This window comes from Thunnus albacares, chromosome 2 (genome assembly GCF_914725855.1).
Source record: "Thunnus albacares chromosome 2, fThuAlb1.1, whole genome shotgun sequence".
Classification (NCBI taxonomy): domain Eukaryota; kingdom Metazoa; phylum Chordata; class Actinopteri; order Scombriformes; family Scombridae; genus Thunnus; species Thunnus albacares.
In genome coordinates, this window is record NC_058107.1 from 8,398,116 (window position 1) to 8,425,937 (window position 27,822).

The 27,822-nt window shown below is 39.4% G+C and overlaps 1 protein-coding gene and 1 long non-coding RNA gene across 4 annotated transcripts; one reads left to right on the forward strand and one right to left on the reverse strand.

The window, feature by feature from the left end:
• Nucleotides 1-21,045, reverse strand: LOC122991106. The gene is made up of 3 exons (XR_006405533.1): nucleotides 19,427-21,045; nucleotides 18,123-18,127; nucleotides 1-12 (listed from the first exon to the last, which is right to left on the reverse strand). It is a non-coding gene; the product is annotated as an uncharacterized LOC122991106 (long non-coding RNA).
• erlin2 (ER lipid raft associated 2) lies at nucleotides 8,096-27,428 on the forward strand. Of its 3 annotated transcripts, XM_044364706.1 has the most exons (13): nucleotides 8,100-8,206; nucleotides 12,359-12,475; nucleotides 12,632-12,739; nucleotides 14,024-14,105; nucleotides 16,207-16,253; nucleotides 16,533-16,594; nucleotides 16,774-16,899; nucleotides 17,720-17,793; nucleotides 19,065-19,123; nucleotides 22,614-22,705; nucleotides 22,799-22,888; nucleotides 23,513-23,592; nucleotides 23,695-27,428. In XM_044364706.1, the coding sequence occupies exons 3-13, from the start codon at nucleotides 12,633-12,635 to the stop codon at nucleotides 23,866-23,868; spliced, it is 993 nt and encodes a 330-aa protein (XP_044220641.1). In that variant the 5' UTR covers nucleotides 8,100-8,206; nucleotides 12,359-12,475; nucleotide 12,632; the 3' UTR covers nucleotides 23,869-27,428. The 3 variants fall into 3 exon arrangements, with proteins under 3 accessions (XP_044220649.1, XP_044220656.1, XP_044220641.1); XM_044364714.1 differs by lacking the exon at nucleotides 12,359-12,475 and having other exon boundaries at nucleotides 8,096-8,206; XM_044364721.1 differs by lacking the exons at nucleotides 22,614-22,705; nucleotides 22,799-22,888; nucleotides 23,513-23,592; nucleotides 23,695-27,428 and adding an exon at nucleotides 19,254-19,424 and having other exon boundaries at nucleotides 8,099-8,206.
• The last annotated feature ends 394 nt before the right edge of the window (nucleotides 27,429-27,822 follow it).

The following is a 27,822-nucleotide window of genomic DNA, read 5'->3' on the forward strand; positions in this document are numbered from 1 at the left end:
TTAAAAAAAGTTCTTTCATTTTCCCAAACGTGTTAGCAAACCTTTTTCATGTATCTAATTATTTCTGCTGTTACAAAATCCACTTTTCCACAACAAACTGTCTTATTGTCTTAGATGTAGTACTTGTTTTACATATCTGTGGGATGATGTTGCAGTATATCACAGACTGTTTGTTCCAGTAGATTTTTTTTTTTTTTTTTTTGCACTGGAAGGTTCTCAGTGATTCACATACTCACATACTCTGCACTCAGAATTTGTTTTTACAGTAATAATCCAGGATATTTTGATTTAAACATAAATATTTTGACACTCTTCAGCTGTGTGATTAGTCATGTAAATATTTTACATTTACTGTTCTTAACTCTTATACATTTGCTTCTGGGAAAAATTCTTTGAAAAAAACAAATGAATACAATTCCCATTCTTTCTTCACTTTTTGGGAAATATTAATTTAACAATGAGAACCACAGTTAAAGAAAGGAGCACCAGAAACTGAAACTCCATCAACTCTCTTTTAAAAGAACACCTTACTGGATTGCCCACACTGTTTTGTCCAACAGGTGATCTCAGAACAATGAGCACCAAAGATTGTACCACTTATAAAAAAATACTACAATGAATTAATTTTCCTGGTACTATTTTACACCATTTTATCACATAATGATGCAGAAATTGTCTAGTTGAATTCCATTTCAAATGCTCCATAGATGAAACTGATAGTTGTACATATTTACAGAACCCATATGACCTTGCTTGAAAGTTGCTGTATCCTCCTATTATTTGCTGCTGCAACAATCCAGATTCTCCACACTCATCATTGAAATTTCATATTATTGCATCTGAATAAACTGGGCCTTCAAGGGAGTTTAAAACAAACTCCATGAATTTATTGCAAATAATTCTTGACCCTGCTCTGATGGAAAGTCCCAGCGCACTCGTCCCCAGAAGGTGAATACGCTGTGGAGCGGTCCAGTCCAGCTCTCCAGGCTGGTCCAGATGGATGGCTAGCAGCTGTTGGCCCTACAACCTCTTCCCTCAGCACAACCATTAGGCCTATCTGTCTGCAATTTCCTCATTCTTCCTCAGTTCCCTCTGAAGTCCACTGTGATCGCTTTCCCACACCCCCACAGCTGAGCTCGGCACCGCACTGTACGTACACTGAAGCTTCGTTTGGCCTGAACAGTCCCAAGCACATTCACAGGACCAATTACCCTGTCCACCCACACATGCATGCACACAAAGGCATGCATGCACATAATCACACACACACGCACACACACACACACACACACACACACATACACACACACACACACGCACACGTCCTCTAATAAATTTCACTATAAAGCAAAAGCAGGCGGACACCCATGAGGAAGATGTTAAAGGGAGATTTCTGCAACCAGGAGAAGATTAATGTAGCGCTGCAGAGAGAGGACAGTTGTGTAACTTTTGTGCTGGAACCTCCTCTGGGACACGCAGCACCGTGAAGAGCAGGACATCCTAAACCCTTTAGTAATGGTAACAGATTATACTGAGAAGAGAAGACAAGAGAGCGGTGGATAGCAGTCAAGGCTTCCAAACATTTAAAGTGATGACCTGAGTTATTGGTGTCGTTAAATTCATCTTGGGACCCAGTAAAGTCAACAAGATGCAAGATATGATGAATTTCTCACTTTAAAGCTTCTATGATCAATATTTTCATCTGAACAATGAATCAAATGATTACTTGCAATGTGAAAGGGGTCGCTCGTAGCGACAAACCCACAGAGAATCACTCAATTCTTCTGTTAACCTTAGCTAGTTAGCCTAACCTAGCTTTTTAGCATCTTTCAGCTCATTGTTTTGGTTTGATTTGCAATTTTAGTGTCTTGGGCCACTCACACCACTTTTGTAGTGGTGTTTTTGGCTGCGGCAGGCAGCTGTTTTCAGTGAAAAGTTTTATAAATACACTGTGCTCTACCTCCCCAGCACCAAATGGTAGACAGATAAAGTTAGCAACTGGCTGGTGAACATAGTGGAGCATTTAATAAGTAAATAGCCAGATATTTCCCTCAGGAGTTGATGTAGACGGACACAGAGCTAAAAGGAGAGAGAATATTGGACTTATTGGTCGACTCCAAATAAATGCTAATGTTGCTCCGTGTCTGTTGGATGTGTAACTAGGCAACTGCATGCTAACAAGTTTGCTATTTCAGTTTAAAATGTGATGATATGTCAGTGTTGTATTCAAATCTTGTTTCCACTGTCCCCAAGTGGCCAAAACATCTGTTATTGTATGTTTAAATATATTGGTTTACAATTGCTTTTGGCAATTTATTAGAAATGGGGTTGGACTCATGAAAGCTTTTACCTTCCTGCTCTTTTTGGGCTAATGTTTTAATTTGTTCAGACTTTTGACCAAGAATCATAATCATGAGAAAGTTCTTTCATATTTCAGGTGTTCTCGTGGGGGGGGATACAGAATCCAACCTGAGCTGACCCCGAGTCTGTCAGATCCAGATGAGTCCTGTTGGGTTTGGGTACAAATATGCAGCTCTGGAACGGAGGAGGAAGAGTGTGGGAGCTTGGAGGGGGAGTCCTGCAAAATCCAAGGCATGTAGCCCAGCTGTGAGCTCATTCTCTCTGTATGTATATGAACACACATGCTGTATATATTCACTTTATGTGTGTATACATGTTCGGTTGGGTGTAATCCAGCTGCACGCTCAGCACCAATCCCACCCCAACCTTCATGGCTACATGTGCGTAGGGAATGTATGTGTTCATGTGTCAAAGACAAATGATTAATGACCCGCAGCCCTGCTTTCTTCAACTTCCTTCCCCTCCAGTCCAGTTGTGTCACACACATCATCATGCCTCACCATAATGGATGCTGACAGACGGCTTTAGCAGCTCCTGCTCGGCCTCATGGATACAAACAGACCATAACTTCCTCCACATGCAAATACACTCATACATTTACATTTAAAGCTGCATAGCGAGACTCTGCATGTCAGTGGCCCCTTAATGTGACATCAGTAAAGTGTTTCCTCCTCTGACCTGAAGCGGAGGTCGGCTTTGTGATGGGCCATGTTCCTCTGGAGTCACTGACTCCTGTTTAAGAAAGATCTTGATGTTCTACCTTGAAGTTTTGAGGTTAGTGTTCAACTTGTTTTGGTAACTTGTTTCATATTTCCTGTCTGTAAATTAGAAGATTTCTCTTGAAAATATACCATTATTTTACAAACTTGAGGTGGAAGAAACAAATTTAAACAAAGAGACTGAAACTACACCAGCAACTTAATGGAACAGTTTGACATTTTGTTAAATTCGCTTATTTGCTTTTATAACACCAAACTATTTTGCAATATTACTTTCAAGACAATTGTACACAGATAGCAGCAGGAATTTTATGGAACTTCGTGTTATGTCTTCTTAACAGGTTAGCAGGAGTTCAACTCATTTATGATATAAGCTTATCTTCTACACTTACTTTTTTCCCTTCCTCATCAGTTCCTCAACTTGCTGCGTTATATGAGAAGTTTGATAACACACTCTGAGCACGGCATCAATCTTCTAATTCTTGATAAAAAAGTGTATAAACTTATTTCCCAAAATGTCAAACTATTCCTTTAATAAGAGAAGAAGCGGTGGTCCTCACCACTTTGAGCTGATATGGAAAGAATATTTATGCATTCAAGATCTAAACCAGTCCAGCTTTAATAATTTAGTATTTTATTAGGCTTTTACAGTGCTGTCACCCACTGACAATTTCAATGGTTGCAACAGTAGAATACATTTTAATTCCCAGACCGCCAACATTCCAGTCCAGGAATATCAGACTGCCAGGGTTACAGCTACAGTGTCCAGACAATCAAAAATACAGTATGTCTATGCTAAAGAAATGTAAGACAAACCAAGAATAAGGAGGGAGAACAAACCAGACAAGATTTTTCTTACACACACAAGCACATGCACAGCAGTCCCACTGAACATATCTCATCCATCAAAGAATCAGACTTTCCAAACCCGTCCTGTCAAACAGACTTATGTATGGGATACCAAAAAAGTGCTGCAAAAGGCAAGCGTGTGTTCGTGTGAGCACATGTGTCGGGGCTGTCTGCTGACATGCTGCAATGTGCTATAAGTGTGTGTGAAAGAGAGACAGATAAAAAGAGATAAAGATAGGGAGTGGTACCAACAAAGAAAGAGTAGAAAGGGAGAGGGAACAGAAGATAAAGAGAGAAAAAGAAGGAGCAGTGGAAAAAGGAAAGGAGAGAAAAGAAAAGGGAACAGCAGAGAGACAGAAAGCAAGCAAGTCTTGCATGTGTGTTGGTTCCCAGCCCTGTCAGGGCCCTGTCAGCCTGTGATTTATGGCACCGAGACTGGGAGCAGTCTTCGCTGCCAGCTCAGTATTGTTACAACTGACAGCTAATGAGGCCGGACGGGCTTTCAAGCACAGCACTTAACAGAGGCCTCTATCTTCACGAGTCACGAGCTCTCCTCTTTCTTTTTTCCCCTCTCTTTCTCTCTTCCATTTATTTCTTCTTCCAGGGTGGCAGCAGTGTGGCGAGCTACCACGAGATTTCTGAGGGTGCAGGGAGAAAATAAGGCAGGCCGACAGAGATATATGGGCGACACTCTGTTACTGCCGCACTTCCACTCTCTTCCTCCTGCATGCTATTAAGCCAGAGGCTCAGCTCATATAAATGAGAGAGAGGGTGAAATACACAAAGAGAGAGATCCAGCCTCCACACTGTGCTATAGGCTACTTCTCCTCTCAAACTAAAATATTCCACTCTTTCTAGAGTTATCTGTCTGTCAGTCGCTCTCTGATTATGTGAGTGTGATCTAAAGGTACCTGAACTTCATAGCCTTGGCTGTGGTGTGCTTTACCTTCAACACCCCTGGTCCGGACTGCTTGGACCCAGCTCTATAATCACTACCAGAGTCTCTGGCAGAGCGGCCCTCCCTCCCTCCACCTCCTCCCTCGGCCCCTGGTTTCTTGTCAGTCGTGATTAATGGCACTAGGGCCCCGGCGCGGCTTACGCTGCCAGTTCCAGCGATGTTCCCTTGATACTTAATGAACTCTGACAAACTTCTTTTCCCTTGCTCTGTTGTCCCCACCCCCCAACCCTCCACCCGCCCCCCTCTGTTTAAAATGCACGGCACAGAGCTGCCACTGCAGCACCTAGGGGTTAGTTCTGGTCCTTTGTAAATTTCTCAAGAGGCCAACGTCTAAAAATAAAGCGCCACAGCCATTTTAGTGTCAAGACCTTCAGGGTTGTAGATCACTGACGATGAAATAAAATTGACATTTTGAGCTTTGCAGTGATTCCCTTTTTGATTGGTAGACTGGTCATTTTCTTTATTAAATGCAAAACTTTCTTTTTGTTGTTTTAACTAACAACCTACAGTCAGCCTTATCCACTGCAAATTAATGGAGGATTAAAATAAGCTCTTGGTGCCAGATAGCAGTGAACCCCTGGAAAAATCTGAAATGGTGAAATGATGGCAGACTGAAACAGAGGGATTCTGCAGCTACCTCCAAAAAATTCTCATGGAAATGAAGCAGCGCCTGTCATCTGGTCTCTGTCACCATCTGCTGTTCATGTCAGGAAAGTGGATGAAACACTTTTCTTTAAATCAACTTAACATCTTAACTGAAAGGTAGGAGAGATATTAATGACATTAGGGTCAAGAACATGCATGAGACTTTCCAATACAACTAAAATTAGATCATTATTATAATGAGAAAAAAGTGAAAAATGACAACATTAAGTATTCAAAAACACTTGAGACTTTTGTTGCCACAGTTATTCAGTGGTAGGTTAGGGTTAGGGTTAGGGGGATTATTGATCAGATTTTTCTGGTAGGTAGAGAAACAGTTAGCAGGTATCATTAATATTACTCGTAATATAAAACCCAGTGAACCACTGTCTAGTTTTGCATTTATAACACCTGAAGTGGAGGTTGTTGATTAAAAAAAATAAAAAATCTAGCAGCGCACACGAAATATTCTACTTTAATGGCATTACTATGATTAGAAGACACTAAAGTAAATTGTTTTGCTCCAACTTCTGTTATCAAAAGTGAAGAATTCCTTTCATACCACGCAAGGCTAGACACAGGGTGATACCAGTAATGCAAATGCTATGTAGGCTCATTAACACGAGACTTGCAGCTCATTTTTTATGGGTTCCAGCTCATAAATAGCTAAAGGGAAATGATGCATATAGTCAAGGAGGTGGGCTGTGAACAGCTGCAAGGTGTGTTGGAAATCAAGAAGATATGAATCCTATCTGGGAGGGAAATTCTGGATTTTGAGTTGCTATTTGGTGAAATAAATCAATGAGCATATCCCTAACCTAGTACAAAATATGAGGCACAAAAACAGTGTAATATATTACAATATTACTTGAATAAGTACTTAAATTATGAAATAAATAAAGGTGGACAGCAGGCATTTTGGCTGTGTGGGGGACCCTTGCTGGCTGAAGGACCCCAGTCTGCTGTTTAGTTTGCCTATAACTTGGGTCAGTGCTAATGGGGTTTACAGTTTCTTGATAATTATTTTTTATTTATTTATTTATTTATTTTTATTAGTACCCTCACAGCAAAAAGCCCCAAATTGACTGGGACCTCTTCTCTGTGTGGAGTTTGCACATCCCCCCATGTTAGTACATGTTTCCTCCAGGTACTCTGGTTTGTTCCCACACTCCAAATTGTTAGTTAGTTATTTTTATTGACACAAACAGATAACACATTTGGGTCTAAACAATATACAAAAAAATCATATATACTATAAACCTATTAATATTAAAAGTTAATACAATTAACGACACAAAATCCCATCAGACAAACTATAGCAACTTGCTGGTGCTCCAATAGCGCAAGACAAGCATGGCACTAACTAAAATAATGACTAAATAACTAAAATTCTTTTATCAGCGTCCACAAAGAGTGAGCTCAGTTCAGTGGAGTCATGTCCATATTTCACACAGATATCTTCTGTGTGAGGGCACACAAGTATGTGTTCTTCATTTTGTATGCCAGTCTTACAGCAATACACACGTTGTGCAGGTGGTGTTCGGCTCCACCTTCCCATTTCCTCTTGCAGTCTATGAGAGGTCAGGAATAAAGTGAATGGATGGATATATCTGAGTTGATGGCTTGGTAGGTCTTGTATCTTGTTCCCTTTTTAGGTTTTAATTTCTCATCTCCCTATGGTCACTCTCAATATGATCTTGTTACTCCATTATCCCAGATAAATGTGAGTTCATAACTTGGTTCTCCTTTCTTGTTATGTCAAGAACACACCACAAGGGGTCATCAAGCATGCCATGACGCTGCTTCATCTTAGTCAGAAACCTGGCTTGCTTTACTCTCACTAAGGCTTTTACTGAAGGGAGTCCTGCCTCCAATAGGCAGATTAGGTAAGATGTAGTTGACCTAACCCCAAGAAGGAATTTCACTCCAGTCATGTAGAGAGATTCAACAGACTTTAAGAGCACTTTTAACTAAGCATACCCATACAAGATAGCTGATGAAAAAGCAGCCTCAAAAATCTTTAGTTAGTTGACACAAAATGGAGCATCATAGTTAGTGGATAAGAAGACAATTAATTTGTTTAAATGCTTTGTCTTCTCTTTTACATGTAGGGTGAGTGAGGTTGGGGCACTTCCGTTGCCAGTGAAGATGGCTCCAAGATATGTATAACTGTCACAAAGCCTCACTATAAATGAACCAAGCTGAACAGGCTGCCTGTCTTCATCAGATCCCAAAATAGCCATAAACTTTGTTTTATCCTCATTAACAAACATACCATATTCATCACAGTATTCCTCAAAATATTTCAGTTTCTCAGTCCGCCTTTCTCTTCATGTTGCCAGGATAACAGTGTGGGTCAAAGACTGGGTGAATTTTAAATTAAATTGTCTCTCCTATGTTGTAAATATTGTTAAGCCTAATAGTTCATTCAAATTTAAATAAACAAATGACAAATATCTGCCTCTGGCTGTGACCCAAACAAGTATATTGTATAAAATCTATCACTATTAACACGGTACATGTGAAAGACAGAGGCTGTTTGTTGGCCTCCAGCAGAGGGCGCTAATGCGACAATATGGTTGCCGTGTAGTAACACTGTCGGAGAAGAAGACAGCAGGTGCCTGAGGTGCCGCTGCTACTTTACTGTGTGTTGGTTTCATTTCGGACTAAATTACAGGTAAGAGCTGCCAAGCCCGACGAGCGTGTGTTGTTGTCTAACTACACGAAGTATCTGGTGTCTCCAGTCTCATTGAATACGACAGTAACATGCCAAAAGGAGATGTGACGTGCTGAGACTGTGTTGCTAACTTGTAACGTTAGCAGAGGTTAATCAGTATCTGGCCTTGTGTTGTGCTTAAACGCTGACACTAAAGTGAAGGTTGTGACATCTAACTAACTGATAGTATATCTAAACAGGTCTGCCAGTGGGAGAGGGACCTCTCTTTGAGGCAGTAATAACACAGCAGCTCACATCCTGCTATCATAGCTAGCTCCAAAGCAATCGAAACCAAATTCCGTTCAAATGTTTGCATTTTTAAAGTTGCCTTTCCAACAAGTTATACGTTCCCATCATAATCCTAGTACTTTATTACTGAGTAGAAATCTTTAGATTCATTCCTCTAATTCGGCATACATGTTCATGCTAAAGTTGCTCTTAATTTGATGAAGTCTCCTCTCTGAACTTTGATCTGCAGTAACGTTAGCTGTAACTTAGGCTATTAGCTCCGTGAAGGACAGGAAGATGTGTCCACCTCTTCGAAAACTTAAGAATTTGTTCAAATAATGATGTGCCTGGATGATTATTTACATGCCGAAATTGCCAGAGAACCTATTCGATCCGTGCAACATGAACAATGTTTTACCGGTCATGTTATTTTAAGTACCGCGACACTGTTGACAGACTTTTGAATTTCCTTCCTTCCGTTCAAGTGACGTAATAAGACGATATGCAGAAATGATCTCTAGAGCTGCACATTTTTAGGTAAAACATTAACTGTGTGGACATATAGTTCTTGTTGTATTAATGCAAGAGATTTTGTTTAGATTTCTTTTTATTTTATTCACCATTTCGTGCATACGTATATAGACAGTATGGACACACTAACAAATACAGAGGCAATAAGAAATGATATTGGTTTACAAAACATAAAAAGACACAAATGGGCAACAGGGGACAACATGTAAAGAAAAGAAAAAAAAAATAACAGCAAAAAACAAAATAGGCCTAATTAAAAGAAATAAAAATAAACAAGCGTATAGTGAGATCTGTTTGTGTTTGGTTGCTTTTCAGGTGTGTTTTGCGGGATGGATTTTGTTTAGTATTATTAATTCCTTCCGTTCAGACATACACAGATAAATACATATTCGCACATACACATACATATTTTTGTCCTTTTCTGCTTTCTTTTTTATTTCCTTTCCCTTCTCCAGTTACATGCTTATGTTAATATTTATACTTGTGTTGTGGCATTAGCTCATCGGCAGCAGAATCTGAGAATTGTTGAAAATATTTTATTGAACTGTTTAAGTTGTCTTTTTGGGGTTTTTTTGGTTTTTTTTAAAGCTGATTGTTTTTCCATTGATATCTGTCGTGTTAGGAGATCCAACCATTGTGAGATGTTGATTTTTTTGCTTCCTACTAATCCAGTTTAGTAGTATTTTTTTCTTGGTGATAGTAAGGGCTAAAAGTAGGGTTAATATGATTTGTTTTGAACATGTGTTGAGTTTTTCCAGAGTATGCATACAGAAGGGGATAATGGGATGCTACAGTCAAGGAATAGGGATAGTGTGATGGTTACTTCTTCCCAGAAATGGAGATTATGGTCAAAAGTGTGGTGGGGGTTTGTAATCCCCTTTTTGTTCCATTTAGTTCCATTACTCTTCTTGGCTTTACTCATGAAGCTTTTATTCCACTTAAAGTAACACAACAAGTTTAGGCCTAGTTGTTGTCAACTCTCCACTGCTGTCCGTCTCTCCACTGCTGTGCTGCACACACACCGAGGGCTCAGCCCTGCCCGCGCTGAGATGAGAAGAGAAGCCCTGAGACGGCGACCATAAATGACAGGAAAATGCAGTAGAGACAGTCTTTATTTATGTGTTTTACCAAATGTATGTGCACTCGTTTAAATTCAGCTCAGTGTGAGAGTCATTGCTGCTTTTGCTCTGCTCTCTATGGTTCACCGTGGGTGAGGCTGAGACCTCGTTGTGTGTGCTGCACACACAGGAGAGACAGTGAAGCAGGTGAAGTACTCGAGTTGACTACAACTACACTTGTTACGTTACTGTAAGTGCAATAAAAGCTTTGGGAGTAAAAAGCCAAGAAGAGTAATTTAATTTAATCTGCGCAAAGGATGGACAGACTGCGGGTTATGGACCAACTATTTATTCATTGGATTAAAATGTGCTATATCGGGATAGGTATCGTTATCAGGATATGAAACGACCTATATCGGGATATGAGATTTTGGTCACATCGCCCAGACCTAGACACTGAGGAAGGGCACGTCTGCGACTATGTCTTGGCATTTGGTTTGTTCCATGTCAACCCATCACCACCACCCACGGGGTGATGGGTTGCGTGGATCCATTTGATAAGGTATTGTAATTAAAGTAACCCGTCTGCATATTTTATGTAGGCTATTACCTTATTGTTGCAGATGCCTGTGATGTTGTCGTTTTTGTTATATTGCTGCTGCTAATGGTTTGATAAAAAGTGCAAATAGTGAAGGTGAGAGTGGACATGCTTGTCTGGTGCCTCTGTGGAGTGTGAAGTTTTGTGAGATTCGGTTGTTAGTTATGATTGCTGCCCTTGGTTTGTCGTAGAAAGTTTTAATCCATTGTATACAAAACCTAATCTTCTCAGAGTTTTTATAAGAAATGTTCAGTTTACTTTGTCAAATCCCTCAGCGTCTAATTAAAGGATTAGCCTATAACTTTAGAGTCATTTTGGTGGGATAAACTTATCAGGTTGAAAAGATGGGATGTATTACTTGATGAATGTCTGCCTTTAATAAATCCTGTTTGATCTGGGTGAATAAGGGATGAGATGACTGATACAGTTCATGTTGCTAGTGCTTTGCCTATGATTTTAATATCAGTGTAACTTTAGCAGTGAGCTGGGTCCTTATTTGTTTTAAACCATACTAAAATTAGAGCTGTGATAGGGGATGGATTTGTTTATCTCGCCTCTCATTCTGGTGAATAGTGATAGTAGTGTTTGTGAAAAGTGTTAATACAACTCAGAAGGGAATCCATCTAGACCAGAGGCTTTATTGTTTGACATTGCTTGTAGTGCCTTTTCATGTTCTGCAGCAGTTAATGGAGCATGTAAGATGTCTGCTCGGTCTTTTGTTAGTGAGGGAAATGTAATACCATCTAGAAAATGTTCTATTTCTGCAGACATTTTTTTCCTCGTTGTCACTGTATAAGTCACAGTAGTATTGTCTGAAGATGTTTATTTATAGTTTGTGGATCATTAATGTTCCCTGTTGAGTCTTTGATTGTTGAGATGAGTGATTTCTCCTCATATAGCTAGTTGATTAGCTATATATTTGCCGGATTTGTCATTATGTTCAAAATGATTGTATTGTAGTCTTTGTAACATGAATTGTGTCTTTTTATTGATGATACTGTCAAGTTGGAATTTAGCTTCTCTGATATCTTATAGTGTTTGTTCTGTGGGGTTGGCTGCATATGTAGGAGCTGTGTAATGTTTGTTTTCTACTTCTTGTTCTTTCCTCTTTCATATGTTGAGTGTGAGGTGAGTTTTCCTCGTAGTACTGATTTATCTGTTTCCCAGATGAGTGTTGGTGAGGCATCTGCTGAGTTTTTCATAAAGACTGTCCGTTCTATTTTGGAGTATGTATCTGATTCTTTATCTCTGAGAAAATAATTGGTTTAGATTTCACTTATTGTACAATTATTTCCACTAAATCTTATCACTTTCCAGAGAAAGTGATAAGATTAACTAAGTCTACATCAGAACAGAAAATTGCAGACCAGTGTGATTCAAAAAACATCAGAATACAGTCAAAACCAAAATAGGATGTAAAACACAAAGGGAAATTGTAAAAATCTGCTCTATAAACAGTGTGACTATGAGACGAGTCCAGTGTTGAGCCAGCAGGTTCACCAGATTGTAATACTGCAAATCCCTCCTATCCAAAGCTGAGGCAGTTCCTCGCCCAGCTCGTAAAGCTTAAAATAGCTCAAATAAACTTCAATATTTATATGAAATAATGTAGATATTGTCATAGATGATATTTTCAGATTTATTTAATGACAAGAGTGGTTACGATGTTTTCGCACTTAAGCCTCAATCCTCTTTCAGTGTGACAAGGTCACAGAGTCCCAGCTGATGCCTGGCTAAGCCTGAGCTGAGAGGAGATAAACCAGTGAGCAAGAGGCCAACTCCAACCTGTTACTACAGTACTACACAAGCTGCTGAGTGAGTGCAGGTCACAGTCAGACACTTCATCAGTCACTTGCAGTTGGGAGAGTGTCTGACCATGTGATCGCTGTAGTCAAGGCGGGACACCATGTAAACACCAAACACCACCCATCTTCTCATTTTCACATGCTGTCTTTTCTTTCTGTTCGCCAGGATGGCACAGTGGGGTGCCATATTCTCAATAATTGCTGCTCTCGGAGGAGCAGGGCTTCTGGCCTCTGTGCACAAGATCGATGAGGGACACACTGGAGTTTACTACAGGTGAGACTGCACCATGCGTTGTATTCAATTTTGTGCCTGAGACCAGTGTCCGAAATTAACATTTTGACTCACCTGCCAAGGGGACTGGTAGATGAAAAAATCCACCAGCCAAGCATATTTTTACCGGCCAAAATAATGAATAGCTTTTTTGTGTCACATTCATTCATTTCAGTACATTTAATTGAGATAATGAGTTATTATGTTGAATACAAACTTAAAGAAGAGGCCAGAGAAAAAAATCAAATCAAGTTTATTTGTAGAGCACATATAAAAACAACTGTGGTTGACCAAAGTGCTGCACAGAGTTTTCCACACATCACTACAGTCATTGTGTATTGGGCTCTGAGCACTTCCAAAACGTGGGTGACCTATGCTCAAAACTGTACCTGAATGCCTCCTCTGTAGACACACAGACAGAGCACTCGCTGCTGCTGCTGCTGCTGCTCTGCTAAACGTGCTGCTCACACCGTGCTTTCTGTGTAGACACAATGTCAGACCGTCTTGAGCGCTCCTACAGTTTCGCAGCACTGTTTCGATGTGTGTAAAAAACACATATGGTGCACATGATAACCTTCTGAGATTTACTCTCCAAAAAGAAAATCCACCCTCATTTGACACTTGGCAGTTGTTAATTTCGGACCCTGCCTGAGACATGAGTGTTAAACTGTTTAGCTTAGCATAAGCAACTTAACCATTAAACAGTGAGGACTCTAAATACCCAAGCTTTAAGATTGCCAAAAAAGGCATCTGTGGTTCTGTGCCTCTGTACCTTCTTAAGTATTTAAAGTCTTTATCACATGCACAGACATGTAGTAAATATCAGACGTCATAACAGACAAGATAACAACTTTTGCCTGCTTTAGGGGAGCCAATGAGGACACTGCACAAGATTGTTCTCTTATGACTCCTGATAATTTTGTCTGAGACTAAAGACTGATTCTTTGTCATTAAGAAGAAATGCATCTGGGAAAATGATTTTACCTCCCCACTCTGATAAATCAGTTTCCTGAGAACATATCTGTAAAGATATTGTACTTGCCATCAGCAGGAGAAAATAGTGCAGCTGTCACTCACTCATTCGCTTTCTCCTAAATGAGAGCTACCTCAAGTCTTATCATTTGGACTAGTACCCAAATCTTTGACTGATCTTACCCTGAGTAATCTGAAGAGTTTTTTACTTTTATTACAAGCTAAAATTCTCTCAGGAAAGGGTTCTATTTTTATGAAGTCTCACCCAATACCATGTGTTCATGATATCACCTGTGTTTTGTGTGTGCCACACAGGGGAGGGGCTCTCCTGACCACCACCAGCGGCCCTGGTTTCCATCTTATGCTTCCATTCATCACCACATACAAGTCTGTCCAGGTGAGTCAAGTCAATTTGACTTACTTTTTGTCAGTTTTTCTTTCTTTTATTTTTAAGTAATGCAGGGTTACAGGATGACAGGCTATAAACTTTTACAAAGTCTCTGAATTACCTAAATACATAACTGATGAAAACAGAGGACAGCAAGAGGCAGAGCAGCTCTGTTTTACGCCTTTACAAGGCGCTGGCACAATCTCCTCTACTGTCCAGTGTGACTGACACCTCTGCTGACAGCGCTGTCAGCAGCTGGAGAGATGCTCTGTGGTGCAAACTTTTTATTTCTCTGACTGTGTGGAAATCTGACATTTTCACATCACAAATGATGAGCAACAGCATTAAAATACTAGTCTTACACATAAAACATGAGACTCTGACTGTGTGGAAATCTGACATTTTCACATCACAAATGATGAACAACAGCATTAAAATACTAGTCTTACACATAAAACATGAGACTCGTGTAGGCTGTTATAGGAGGTTAGTGTGGGAGTGGACAGAATAGTAACTGAATGGAGGCTTGAATAATATTTCTCATAATTGTAGGGGAGGTGTACTGAAGAAAGAAACACTAGTAATAATGCTGAGTAAACATAAGAATGAAAAATATGTATAGATAAGAAGCATGAAACACAAGCGCATGATAAATGAAAATCCTCCTCCTCCCTCTGAGTCGACTGTGAATATCCTTAGTCTGACATTCCTAATAGCACCAAATCACAAATGTGACTCAAGCCTGTACACTGGCCTTAAAGTTCTCAGGCATCATGCCTGATTTCAGGCATAGAGCAGTTTTAAATTCATATACTACTTAATTCAATAAGTTGTACTCATTTCCTCTTGGACAACTTTTCAGGCCCACAAATCTTTTCTTGCTTTAATCCCTGTGTACAACATATGGCTCCCTCTATCCTTAGAAGAAAACCTTTAACGGGGTTGTCTGTCCTGGGAGAGCCAAACATGCAGTAGAAATGTAGAAAAGTTATTGGGATATACAGAGATGCATTGACTACAGAGGTCAATCCACACAGCAACAACAAGAAATAAGCACACAAGCCCAGCAGTAGGAGCATTCCTAATGATAGACAACAAATGATAATGGATACAAAGTAATGGGCAGCATATTACATCAGTACCAGAGAGGTCACAGCTCTATGGGAGCCCTCTTTCCTGGTCCACATCATAAAAGCCTCTGAGCAGTACAGAGCCAGGACAAAAGAAATAAAAAAAAAATGCAACTTCTTTTAATGAGAGGTGGTCTGTAGGACACACCATATCATATGTATACAGTGTAGGAGCTTCATTTATCACGTTGACAGAAAGAGCACTTTGTGAGGGTCCAGCATTCCTAAGAAATATTCTACGTGTTGAGTACTAAGCTCTGTGTACACATTTATAATGAACATTTATTTTTGCTTTATAAAGTGATAGATCAGTAGAAAATAAGTTATGACTAAATACTGACAGACAGTATGCATACATGAACACACACATAAACACATGTACAAACACACACACAAAACACTAATTAAAAGATAAATTCAATTTTAAAAAAAAAGTCCTATTTTTAAAAAGAAGATAGGTAAGATGTTCCACGCTTAAGGTGCATAAACACTGAAAGCTTTTTGACTGCCAGTTGATATCTGCTGCAGGAACCTGAACATCTTCTGTCCAATCAGTATCAAAAATGCATTATCATGTGGCTTCCAGATATTTAGAACCGGATTACATTGAGTTGTGGTGTATAGAGAGTGAGTCTGCCAGCAAAAGCGTTTTGAAGGGCTGGATGGATCCAAGGACCTGTGACATGCACTACCTTCTGTGTTGACATGTTGTCTCATAGAGATGTTTATTGGGCTTCTTAATGGTGTTGGATTGCATTTTGTGACATTTAACAGTGAGTTCCTGTTGCTACATTTGTTTCCTGTACGTCCAGGTTTCTGCATATTGAATACTTAACATATTGAATGATCTGATTTCATACTGTATCAGTGGATTTACTCCCAACTCTCTCACTATGTCTGGTATTTTTGTATTGTATTCTTGACACATGGACTGCCAGAAAATAAAAAATTAAACTTGAATCTTTGTTTTTGCCTTGTAGACAACACTGCAGACAGATGAGGTGAAGAATGTACCATGTGGCACAAGGTGGGTTTGTTGTCTTAAGTGGTCTCATATGTGCTTTCAAGACTTATTACACTAAGCATTCATTTTGTCCGCTAGACACTCCCACACAGTGTTTTTATAATGCATATCCCTGGGTGTATAATTACATCAACATGTTTGGAGTCAGAGGTCCGTCAGCCCACATTTAAACCAGTGATATCATCCAGACTGAAAATACGTTCCATTTCATCTCATGCTGATGTTTTCAAAAATGGTTTCTGTGAAATAGTAAATGTTGTGGAACTCTTTTCTTTCTTTCAGTGGAGGAGTGATGATTTACTTTGATCGTATAGAGGTTGTAAACTACCTTGTTCCATCAGCAGGTAACTCATGCGTTTAACAGGCCGAAAACATCAAACTATTGCTTTGTACTGTATTTATCCTGAACTCCCATCTATCGTATTTCTTTTGGATTGTGGGCAACAAGCAGAACCAAATATCTGTGTGTTTTGTGTTTGTTGTCATTTCTGGCTTGACTGAGCACTTGTTTTCCTCTCTGCAGTCTACGACATAGTGAGGAACTTCACTGCAGACTACGACAAAGCTTTGATATTCAACAAGGTTCACCATGAGCTCAACCAGTTCTGCAGTGTTCACTCACTACAGGAGGTCTACATCGGCTTGTTTGGTAAGTGCAGTGAGCTGCAGACTGGGTGTGAACTAACGGCTATCTTCATATACCTCCTCTCTGATTTTTTTTAATTGCAAATTTACAAAAACATCATATAGTCAGCTGACAGCTGAAGGTTCAAAACACCCAGAATTTATAGCTTGTCCCACCCTATAATGGGTTACTGGCAAAAGCTGTCACGCTATGTACATAGTTATATATTAGCTGTATTTTCAGTCTCTTTGCCAAAGTGAGCTCACATTTGTGAGTGCTACAACATATCTGCCAAACCGCAATCAACACTGTGTAAAGACAACCATGACATAATGATGAGACACTTCATTGTCAGATGTGTAAACTCGTAGGGAAAAGGTCTATTTACAGTAAGCAAACTGAACTTTCTTTTACTTTTTCTAGTATTTTGGTTCTTATCAATCAGGATCTGTTCTCAGTACCTCCCTTCTAGGATAAACCTGAAGAAACATTTTGTGTGTTGAATGAGATCTCTCCACTTGCTTGAATGAGTTAATTTTGATATTTGTCTCAATACTGAAAACATGTTGGAGTAATTATTGCCCAATACAAGTAAGCTGCCAATATCATGTTTACTTTTATAGCTCGACTGTAGCATAATTATCATTCATAGTATTGTTTTCTGCATTGTCTCTATACAATACGTTTTCATCTGAAGGACCACATAAATTGTGTCTGTTTTGTGCTCCCGACTCCAATTTGGCACAGTCCACTCTTAGAAAGTTTGAAATCCAAGACACCATTTCTCCTGAAGTTAAATTCTCATCGGCTCACCCACCCCCCTCTCATACTTTTCCTCCCACAGACCAAATCGATGAAAACCTGAAGCTAACGTTACAAGAGGATCTAACAGGCATGGCACCTGGCCTCATCATACAGGTACAGTGAGACCACCAGAAAGGCTGCAGTCAAGTCAGAGTTAGTCCAGTCTAAGAGCTGCGATGGTTTGACATGACATTTTGTACAGACATTCATCGTTCCCAGAGGATGAATCCTAATAACTTTGGTGATCCTCTGACTTTTCGTCTAGCGCCACCATGAGGTCAGACTTTCAATTTTCCAGAACTTTGGTTTGTGACCAAAAACCTGCAAAGCTAATGACATTTCCATCAGCCTCAGCTGTACTTTGTTTTTAGTGCAAATTACCAAATATTAGCAAGCTAACATGCTGTCACTAAGATGGTGATTGTGGAATGGATAAAGCTTACACAGGCTTAGCATCAACATGATAGCATAGTCATTGTTAGCATTTAGCTCAAAGCACCATTGTGTACAGCCTCACATGGCTATAGACTCTTACTTTTTATAACCTTGTTGACTCTTTTTTTAGGATGATACAGCACTTTAAAAACTTAAAGTCAGCGAAACGGCAGTTTGAGCATCTTTACTTTCACTAATGTAGTGAAATGTGGAGCCCTAGAGGAGTGTTGGCCTCCTCCTCACCTGCGTTAGATCAGGAGGTGGCTGACTCAGATCCAAGCACACATCTCTCATCCATGGTATTGCTCTACTAGCTACTACGAGCTACATAGTAGCTAGTAGAGCTACGAGTAGAGCTTCATCCCTGAGTTCAGGATTATTGATAAATTATGTTTTACAGGAAGAGAAAAGAGCGGGATTATGATGTAAAAAGACTCAAAAATTATTTGACAGATACAAAGGCATAACTGAACTAACACAGTATCTTTAAAAACAATTTGTTATATCTTGTTGACCTTAAATAGTCTGTCAACTTTCACAACCTCATCAAAGCCCCATTTCATGGAGCATTTATCATAACAACCCAAGACAAAGTTCTTCAGGAAAGATTAACAAAGGACAACATTATGGCACACATATATCATTCCTTATTGTTAAACTCTCCACTGGGCTTTAATGATCTGGCTTTAAGTTTCTTGTAAATCTCCATAAACAGCTGAAATAACAAATATATTTTTTTCTGAGAAACCATTCCAATAATCTAACAGGAAAGAAGCTCTTTTGTCTCAGGGCACCTCTCCAACCGCCTTTTTTTGCCTCCGCTGGTGGTGACTTTTAAAAGCCATGTTTCTTGTTACGCTCCCACTGTAAAATGAAATTTCTCTTTATTTTTATACTTCACAGCGTTGACTGTTTTTCTTTGTCTGTTTGTCTGTCTCACTGGTTCACAGGCAGTCCGTGTCACAAAACCCAACATTCCAGAGAGCATTCGCAGGAACTACGAGCTCATGTAAGTTTTTTCTCTCTTCGTGCCAAACAAAGAATGTTCCCTGACCTCTAAAGTCTGTATTGTGTATTTATTTTCCCTCCCAAGTGGATAGAGCTGATGTTCATCCAACTCTCTGTGTGATGTCTTGTAGAGGAGAGGACACTGCTGTTTCATGTCAGTCTGTGAGCATCTTACTTTCACTTTGTGAATCAGCAGAATGTGCTTAGTGAAGGCTTGAAGTCAGACACATACATTGTCAGATAATAGACATAATTTTGGTCTTGTTTCTATGAGCTAATATTTGGATTAATATGTCAAGCTGACAAATTGCTACTGCTATTGCTTTGGGAAGTAGAGCAATTTCATTTTTTTGTAGTTTTTTACAGCCTAGATATTTGGCCATCCTTCCTGTGGTTTATTTTAACATTTACACACCAAAGTAACTGCTGAGATCAGTAAATGTGGTGACACCACTTACGGTAACTAAGTCAAGCTGGGCCGCAGTACAAAATGTCAAATGATCAGAGAAGTTCACAGATCAGAACAGAGCCAAAACCGACAATTTTTCAGCTGTTTGATTTTGCAGAGCTACATCCTGGTTGCAATTAAGCAGAGGAAAAGTACAATTTAAATGAGCCTACTTTTGGTTTTACTTCCAAGTAGGGAAGTTAGAGTACATGAGTCAGAGTTAATGGAAGTCTTAGAGGGGTTGTAACAGAATTTGAAGTTTCCTTTAAACCAGCAGTTATGTTTTTTAATTAGGAGGAGACGCCAGACAGCTCAACAGTCTTCAAGACAAGACAAGATGCATATGGTTATCTTAGTAATAAGACACTGTCGCTACAGAGGCTCGCATGAAGATGCAAATCCAATTACTGTGTGGGTAGAATATTTATTGGACAGAATGGCACAAGGTCCAGAGGCTGGATTTAGAGCTTGGAGCTGGAAAAGATTTTAGGACCAGTTTCAATGTCCAGGCTTATGGACTCAGATGTTGACGTGTGTTCCAGGTAAGACCTCAAGTGTTCAAGGCTGTATACTCTCACTTTTATATGACATAGAAACCTGTATCATTTAAATTCTGTGAGAATGCAGATCTTGGAGCTTCTAATGCATTCATGTTACTGTAAATACCAGTTTTCCACTTGTAAATAACATTTAAATAACAACAACTCTGAAACTCTGATCCAATTTGGTGCTTAAAGGCCCTGAAATCAGTTTCTTTCAATGAGCAATGGGGTAATGCATGAAAACAAAGTTTTCTGCCAAAGTTATTGTAGTTTTTGTTGTTTGACAGTTGAATTTAAATTTAATGAGTCATTGCGTTGTTTGGCCACTGTCAATTAAATCTGATCTGGCCCTGATAAGGGGTGGGGAAAAAAATCAATTATTAGATGCATCGCGATGCAGACGGGGATGATTCTGCATCAATTTACAAATGTCAAAAATCGATTTTCTAACTGTTAGTTAATAATGTGATGTTGATGGAAGAAAAAAGGCAGAACACAACTGTGGGGGCAGTGCAGCATCCGAGCAGTCCACAGCAAGCACATGTTAGAGTTATCTCTCAGAGCTGATCTTCAAAAAAGGCAGTGGTTGCAAACATGTGTTTATTAAATTACTAAATAATTACCTTTGCGAGACAAATGTGAAGTGTACTGTGAACTTTCTATGCCGTCACCCAGAGACTAATGTTAGCGGAGCAGAGCAGCAAACTCCAGCAGTAACAAATGAGACCAGCTGACCAACACACACTGCAGCATTAAACAACTTAAACCAACTCTGAGGTGAAGAAAAGAAAGTGCTCAGTTTGTTTCACCTCAAAAACCCTGCACCCGCTCAGCGTCTTGGACAGCAATGTCTTTCCCCAGAGCTAACAGTGCAGCAGAGAGACTGCTCTCCACTGCTGGAGACATGATGTTCATAACACAACGGAGCACTCCTCCTCCCCTTCATTTTGTTACTCTCATACAGGCAGGAGACTGTAAGATGCTTTCAAATGAATAAATTCATTAATTATTGCAGTTAACTTTTTAAAATAAAAATGGTCGGCAGCCTGGTTTGGCACACAGTATACTGGAGCAAGAGACTGAAAATTGTGTCCCCTTTTCTATTCATTTAATCGAGAATCGATTCTGAATCAAATTGGACACCAAAGTATCGGAATCAAATCGAATCATGAGATCCCCAAAGATTCGCACTCCTAGTCCTGATGAGGTTCACAGTTTTTCAAGTTTGTCTTAAAACAATAGTCAGGTGTCCATATGAGCAGTGAAAGAGGTTTTCCTCGCTCTAATCATTCCTCCTGTTCAAACTGGCTATTAAATCCCCTTCAAATGTGCTTTCAACGTAAGTGATGGGGACCAAAATCCACAGTGTGTCCACACAGTCATTTTGTGCAAAAATGCATTTAAAAGTTGATGTGAAGCTTATATGAGGCTTCAGCAGTCTGAGTTAGTCATATCAAGTGGATATCTGCCACATTTACAGTCTTTTTAGCATCAAATTCCCTCTTTGTGTTTCCTCGGACAGTGTTTCTCTGTTGAGCTGCAGTGGAAGAGGGACAAAAAGAGGGACTTTGGCACTAAAAAGACTGTAACATTGAAAGATTTGACTCATTTGGGCAACTGAAGCTTAATTTTGCACAGAAGGACTGTGGATTTTGTCCCCCATCACTTACATTCAAAGTTTATTATGAAGGGATCTTCTAATGGTCAGTATGAACAGGAGGAATGATTATGGCAAGAAAAACCTGTTTAAATGTTCATTTGGGCTCCTGACTGATGTTTTAAGACAGAGTTGAAAAACTGTGGACATGTCCTTATAATAAAAACTTAAAACGTTCTTTTTTTCCAAACTTAACTTTGTTGTTGCTTATTTAGTCATGTGTTACAAACATACATGAAGGGGAACTCCAGCAATTCTACACATCGGAGGCTCCATGGGGAGCTGTGTGATGTCAGTGTTGTTTGGGGCTGAAGACTACAAGTTTGAAGATGAAAAGAATCTGAGGGTGAGGGGTTAGAGAGAAGTGAGGTTATCAGATCTCTGTAGCCTGCTCCTCATCTCTGCTTGAGGCTTATAGCTCCAGACTGTATTAACTGCTACTAGTATAACACTCCTGAATCTCCTAAGTGAACTGCCATTGAGTGCAATGATAAATTGGTGGATCACTCTTTCAAGTTTTTCGGGGTTAGCTTAGTTTATCTTCGCCCCATGGGATGTAAGAAGGGGCATGAAATCTGAATGGCTTGTTGAATACCAAGAGTACAGAGCAAGCCAGTCCAAACCAAAATGACCGGGTGGTCTCATTTCACAGTTGTGTTAGTAGGCACATCAGAGACCCAAAGACATACGCACAAGCACTGAAAAAGTGAGTGTTTCATAATCTGGGCCTTTTAATGACTGGCCCTCACAATCCTGCCAAAACAATAATTAGACTACAAAGGAACCCACTGAAAATGTAAATAATGCCCACACAGTCTATTCAAGTGTGTGTTTGTCTTTGCAGGGAGAGTGAGAAGACAAAGCTTCTGATTTCACAACAGACACAGAAGGTCGTGGAGAAGGAGGCAGAGACAGAAAGGATCAAAGCTGTGATAGGTGAGAGAGTAAAAGGAAAACAGGATGGTTGTTGAGGGAGTGCATGAAACTGACCACAGCTGGAACATTTAATTCTGTGTCTTTGTCTCATAGAGGCTGAAAAAGTGGCACAAGTGGCAGAGATCAAGTTCGGACAGAAAGTCATGGAGAAGGAAACAGAGAAAAAGATCTCTGAAATTGAAGGTTTGTATCATGCAGAGGCTCAGGTTTTGATTCAGAAACAGAAACATCCAGTAATTTTCTCCTGAATAGCAGACATTAGTCATGTCTTAGCAGGAAAAGAAAGGATGTAAAAGAGTGTGACGTGTAATAACATGTGTGATGGCTGCATGCTCCTAAGATGTGCTAATTCAACAGCCCTGATATTATTCATGATGACTCTGATAAGGATGACAAATTATAAAAACAGTTATCAGTGTAATCAGCTCAACCTGGGACAAGTCAGAATTTGTTCATACATTCCTTTTAAAGGAGAACCGAGCATGCACTGTATTTTTGCAGGACACTAAAAATGTAAAGCTGTGAATCAGGTCATTGCAATTAAAAAGACAAATAATGATTATGTAGAAGTCACTAAATGTTTTGTTTTTTTTACCACCTGTGCTATGTACTATCAAAGCTGTTTATTTCCAAGAATATCTATTTTGAGTACTGGTTTGCTGTCCGAGTCTGTTAAGACTGCATGTTTATAGATCCCAGCGTTTAAGCCAGCTTCCTACTTTCTGAGCAATAAAGCAAAAAGAGTTGATTTTCTTATTAACTGCCCCGCCGCTGTTGATTATAACAGTGTTTGTTTCTGTTTCATAGATGGCGCTTTCCTGGCGCGACAGAAAGCCAGAGCAGATGCAGAATTCTATGCAGCTCAGAGAACTGCTGAGGCCAATAAGGTAAGAGATAGCACAGACACACACAATATTAGCCTGGACAGAAATGGACAGTCAAGTCCACTCTGCTCTTTTGTCATTTGCATTCTCTTGTCTCTCTTGCAGCTGAAGTTAACACCAGAGTACCTGCAGCTCATGAAGTACAAGGCCATCGCAACCAACAGCAAAATCTACTTTGGGAATGACATCCCCCAGATGTTTGTGGACTCTGCAGGGAGCTCTATCAAGGCCTCTGCAGCTATGGACATTGTGGGTGAGCAGATCCTGGACCTGGATTAGCAGGGAAGGTAGCGGGACCCACAGGAACACCCAGGGGTGGAGGACTAGCTGCTGGAGGGCACAGACCCACAGGCTGGCAGGTTCTCCCTCTGGCTCGGAAGAGCTCTGCTGACCAGGACCCATATTTCTCAAACATTTCAGAATCACTGCTAGAAATCAAAGTTTGACTAGGTTGTAAACTTATCCTACCTCAGAACAGGATTCTTCTTCTCTGTTCTGATAGCGAATGAGCTCATTTAGACTCAGAACTGTAAATTAGGTGGATGAGGAAGTAGATAAAATAGCATCAACTGTGGGTGTATAATAAGCTCCTTACATGCAAGTTAATATTAAATTATCATTTAGTCAAAACAATACTTGAGGCAAGGAATTGGCCTTTCTGCTGCTCACCTCTCATGGTTGGTGCAAGTCTATGCATTAGGTGCACCATTGGTGATCCATTTAGACACAACATCAAGGATCACAAATCCATTAACACTTACAGTATGTATCGATACTGTATCATCAGTTTATGTGGAGTGTGTTCATATAGACCACGTGGAGCAGTGATATTTACAACAAACGTGTTCAGTGGTGGGTACATTATTGAATATGTATGTTGTGCAAAAAGTTGTAATCCTTAAGATTTTGGTCCTGGTTGACTGGGCGACACCAGTGGTTACTGGTGGTAACAGCAAGTATGGTTTGATACCACATGTCCCAGAATTCTGTGGGCAGGAAAAACTTGCTGAGCAGCTATTTTGTCAGAAATACAACAAAGAATCTGTTTACAGTGCAACCAAGCAAACTCGTGTTCTTTTAATAAAGAAGCCAGTCAATAATTGTCCTTTTTCCATCATCGTCATGAACGACCATGTGTTGAAGGTATGCAGCCGTTTTTTTGCAGCTCTTCATCTAACTGCTTGCTGCAGCCGCTGCCTCTTGTTCATTACTCCTTGTAATATTTAAAACTGATCCACTGTCATAAAATGCCAAAAATGAATGTAGTTTTGTTTTGTAGACACATTTTTGATGAACGATAGCGACCAGCGCTAACCACTGTGACAAATGCTTTGCATTTCCTGTTACTGCTTCACAATAAAGCTACCCCAGGCCATCTGAACACTTTTAATTTGAAGCAGCAGCAGTAGGAACTGTTTCATTTTTCATTATCAATAAATTGATATAGCTCTGATGCAGCATTAGGAGAGTGAAAGTAAACAATGAGGCTGATTTCAATGAAGTAAAATGACAAATTGTAACACTGGATTACATGTTGCGTTGTTTCCTGTGAATCCCTTGTTAGTCAGTTATTTGGATCCAGTGCAGGAATGGCAGATCCTGCCACTAACAATGCAAACTACTATATAAAGATGTGATTACAGACTAAAAATATATTGAATGTATTGGTGAAAAAAATCAAACCATGATTAGTATCAAAAACAGGCTTTGATTTCATGAAAATCTTAAGGATTAGAACTTTAATGGAGCTTTTCAGGTGCAATAAATTCAATCACACAACCCAAATTATGTTTATTTAATCTGTGGTCAATATTTTTAATACTATTAACTATTCCCTAAGCTTTCCACCGAATCTCACTGCCATCTTCAGCTAATAAAGCTTGCTCAGGTGTTACCATGAGACTTAAGTACAGGACCTCAGTCGCATGATAACAGGTGGTTGCATATAGGATGGAGATCAAAACCTGTGTTATATCACCTCAGCAAGTTCAGCTTGCTGAAGAAGGCTGTAGGATGTGATCGAGAGCTCTGTAAATAGTTAAGCAAGTGGACCTTGTGTTTAGAAAATTTCCCATAGATTCTGTGTGTATCCCCAATATCGAGAGGGAATCTCCATGCTGATGGCTATTTTAGCTGTATCCCCCTTGTTAATTAAACACAAATACAACAACTCATTTCTTTGAAGTGGACAAAGTTTTGTGAATGAGGCAGTTGCATCCCAGACAGCATCTTTTAATCTACTGAAGGAAATATCTTTGACATTATGTGTTTCCACAAGTCCACACAGGGCAGCTCTACTAGTCTAAATCTTTGAGAGGGAAAAGTGACTCCACGTGATAAAGGCAGAGTGAATAAAATATTGATTCTCCTCTGCCTGAAAGAAAGACCAAAAATGTGTCACTCTGCAAATGGTGGGCTGTGGTTCTAACTCTGAACTGCTTGGGAAAAACCAGGCCTTGACCATAAATGTCACTGTAGACAAAACACAGGGATGACGAATGTACTGTGTGGTAGGTGCTGGCTGTCACATGAAATATCCCTCTTTTTCTTTGTTTTGTTTTTGAAAAGTTTTATTTTGAGCACAGGGGACCTATTAAAATTAATTGAATTTGTGCAATTGTATGACATTGCACAATGTTTTGCTGTGTACAGTTTGTTTGTATGTAGCACTTTGTTTCTCACACTGTATGTTTAGTGAAGCTCTGTTTGTTTCAACTGTTTGCAAAGCAGTGCCCAGGAAGGATCATGTTTGGACGTGACATGAATAGCCGCTTTTGTACTCCAGTTTTCATTTCTGCAGATATATGACATCAGCTTTTACTGTTTTCAGCTGTTTTTTTTTTTTATAACTTTGTGTAATCATTTCATGTATATCTGTTTAGAAAATATATTGTATTTACAAAAATGTACAGTACACTGTAGTGAATTACCTTTGAGCCTTTGGCAACAGTCCACATGCCCTGTTGTAATGGATGCATCATTGTCCCAGATGCAAATATCATTCAGAGAGTTTGGGAAGCAGCTCTGCTCTGCCTCTAGTGCTGCAATGACTCAAATTAGGTCATTTGTTTATCAGGATTATATGTTTGCTTCGTGTTTCTATCCTAACAAGAAGGGACAGAGAGTAAGAGGTCTTGGCAATTACAATTTAAAGACTGATTTAAACCATAGAAAGCAGTTTTAAAGAGCACCTGATCTCTACTGAGGGACTCATTGTAGAAATATTACCAACATCTATGACAAATAACCAACCCACATTCTGTCTTCAGTGACTAAAGCAATCCTTCATTCATTAGTTCAATGTTTTGATTGTTAATCAGCGTTTGGTAAATTCCTGTGTAATGGCCATGTAAAGTGTTTTCAAAAGAACTTCTGCTCATTACATCTTGACTCATCCTGTAAATCATGAGGCTTAAGGCGAAGGTAGTACCAAATGTACTGTGCGTCACGTCAAGGCATTAATTCAGGGATCTTGGCATGTTTTTATTTGACACAGTGCCACAGTGAAAAGAAAACAGATCTGTACCCCGATACAACTGCCATTTCTTGTCTTTCATTCAAACTATGATAACATTGTAATTGGCAGTGTTCTCTGATGTTGATCCAATTAGTTATGAAAGAGATTTAAAGTTGTCATTTTAATTAATTCCAAAGATTAATTTAGATTTACAATGACTTGAAAGGCAAATGTTTTTGCACTGTTTTCAATTGTGAATGTGCAATCAGAAGTACTGTGGGTTGTTCTTTGAGAAATCAATGTCATTAAGATTTTGTATTTACAATGAAAATCGAACATGTATAGGATGTTTCTTCTTAATTAAAGTGTGTTTTAAAAAACACAATGAGGAGGTTTGCATTTCTTATCAAAATCAATTAACTTTAGCCTTGAATATGATTAATTCCTTCATCCAGGTTATAAAGGTGAGAGTTACAGTGTCACGACAAAGCACAGCAAGTACTCCAATTACACTCCAGGTATTAAAAAAAGTCCAAATAAAATATCACATTTTATTTATGTTTATCATGGCTGCATTAGCATGTTAGGGACACAAATCTGTGTCCCTAACATTTCAGGTCTGCTATTTCTGAATACTTTCTGTATAATGTCTTGAATGTCCTGTAAATAATTTTATTTTATAGTAATTAGAGGGAAAATGGAGACAAAGATTGTTCATTTAGTTAGTTTAGTTTGTCGATGTGTTTAGGTGCAATTGCTGATTTCTAGTGAAGTTT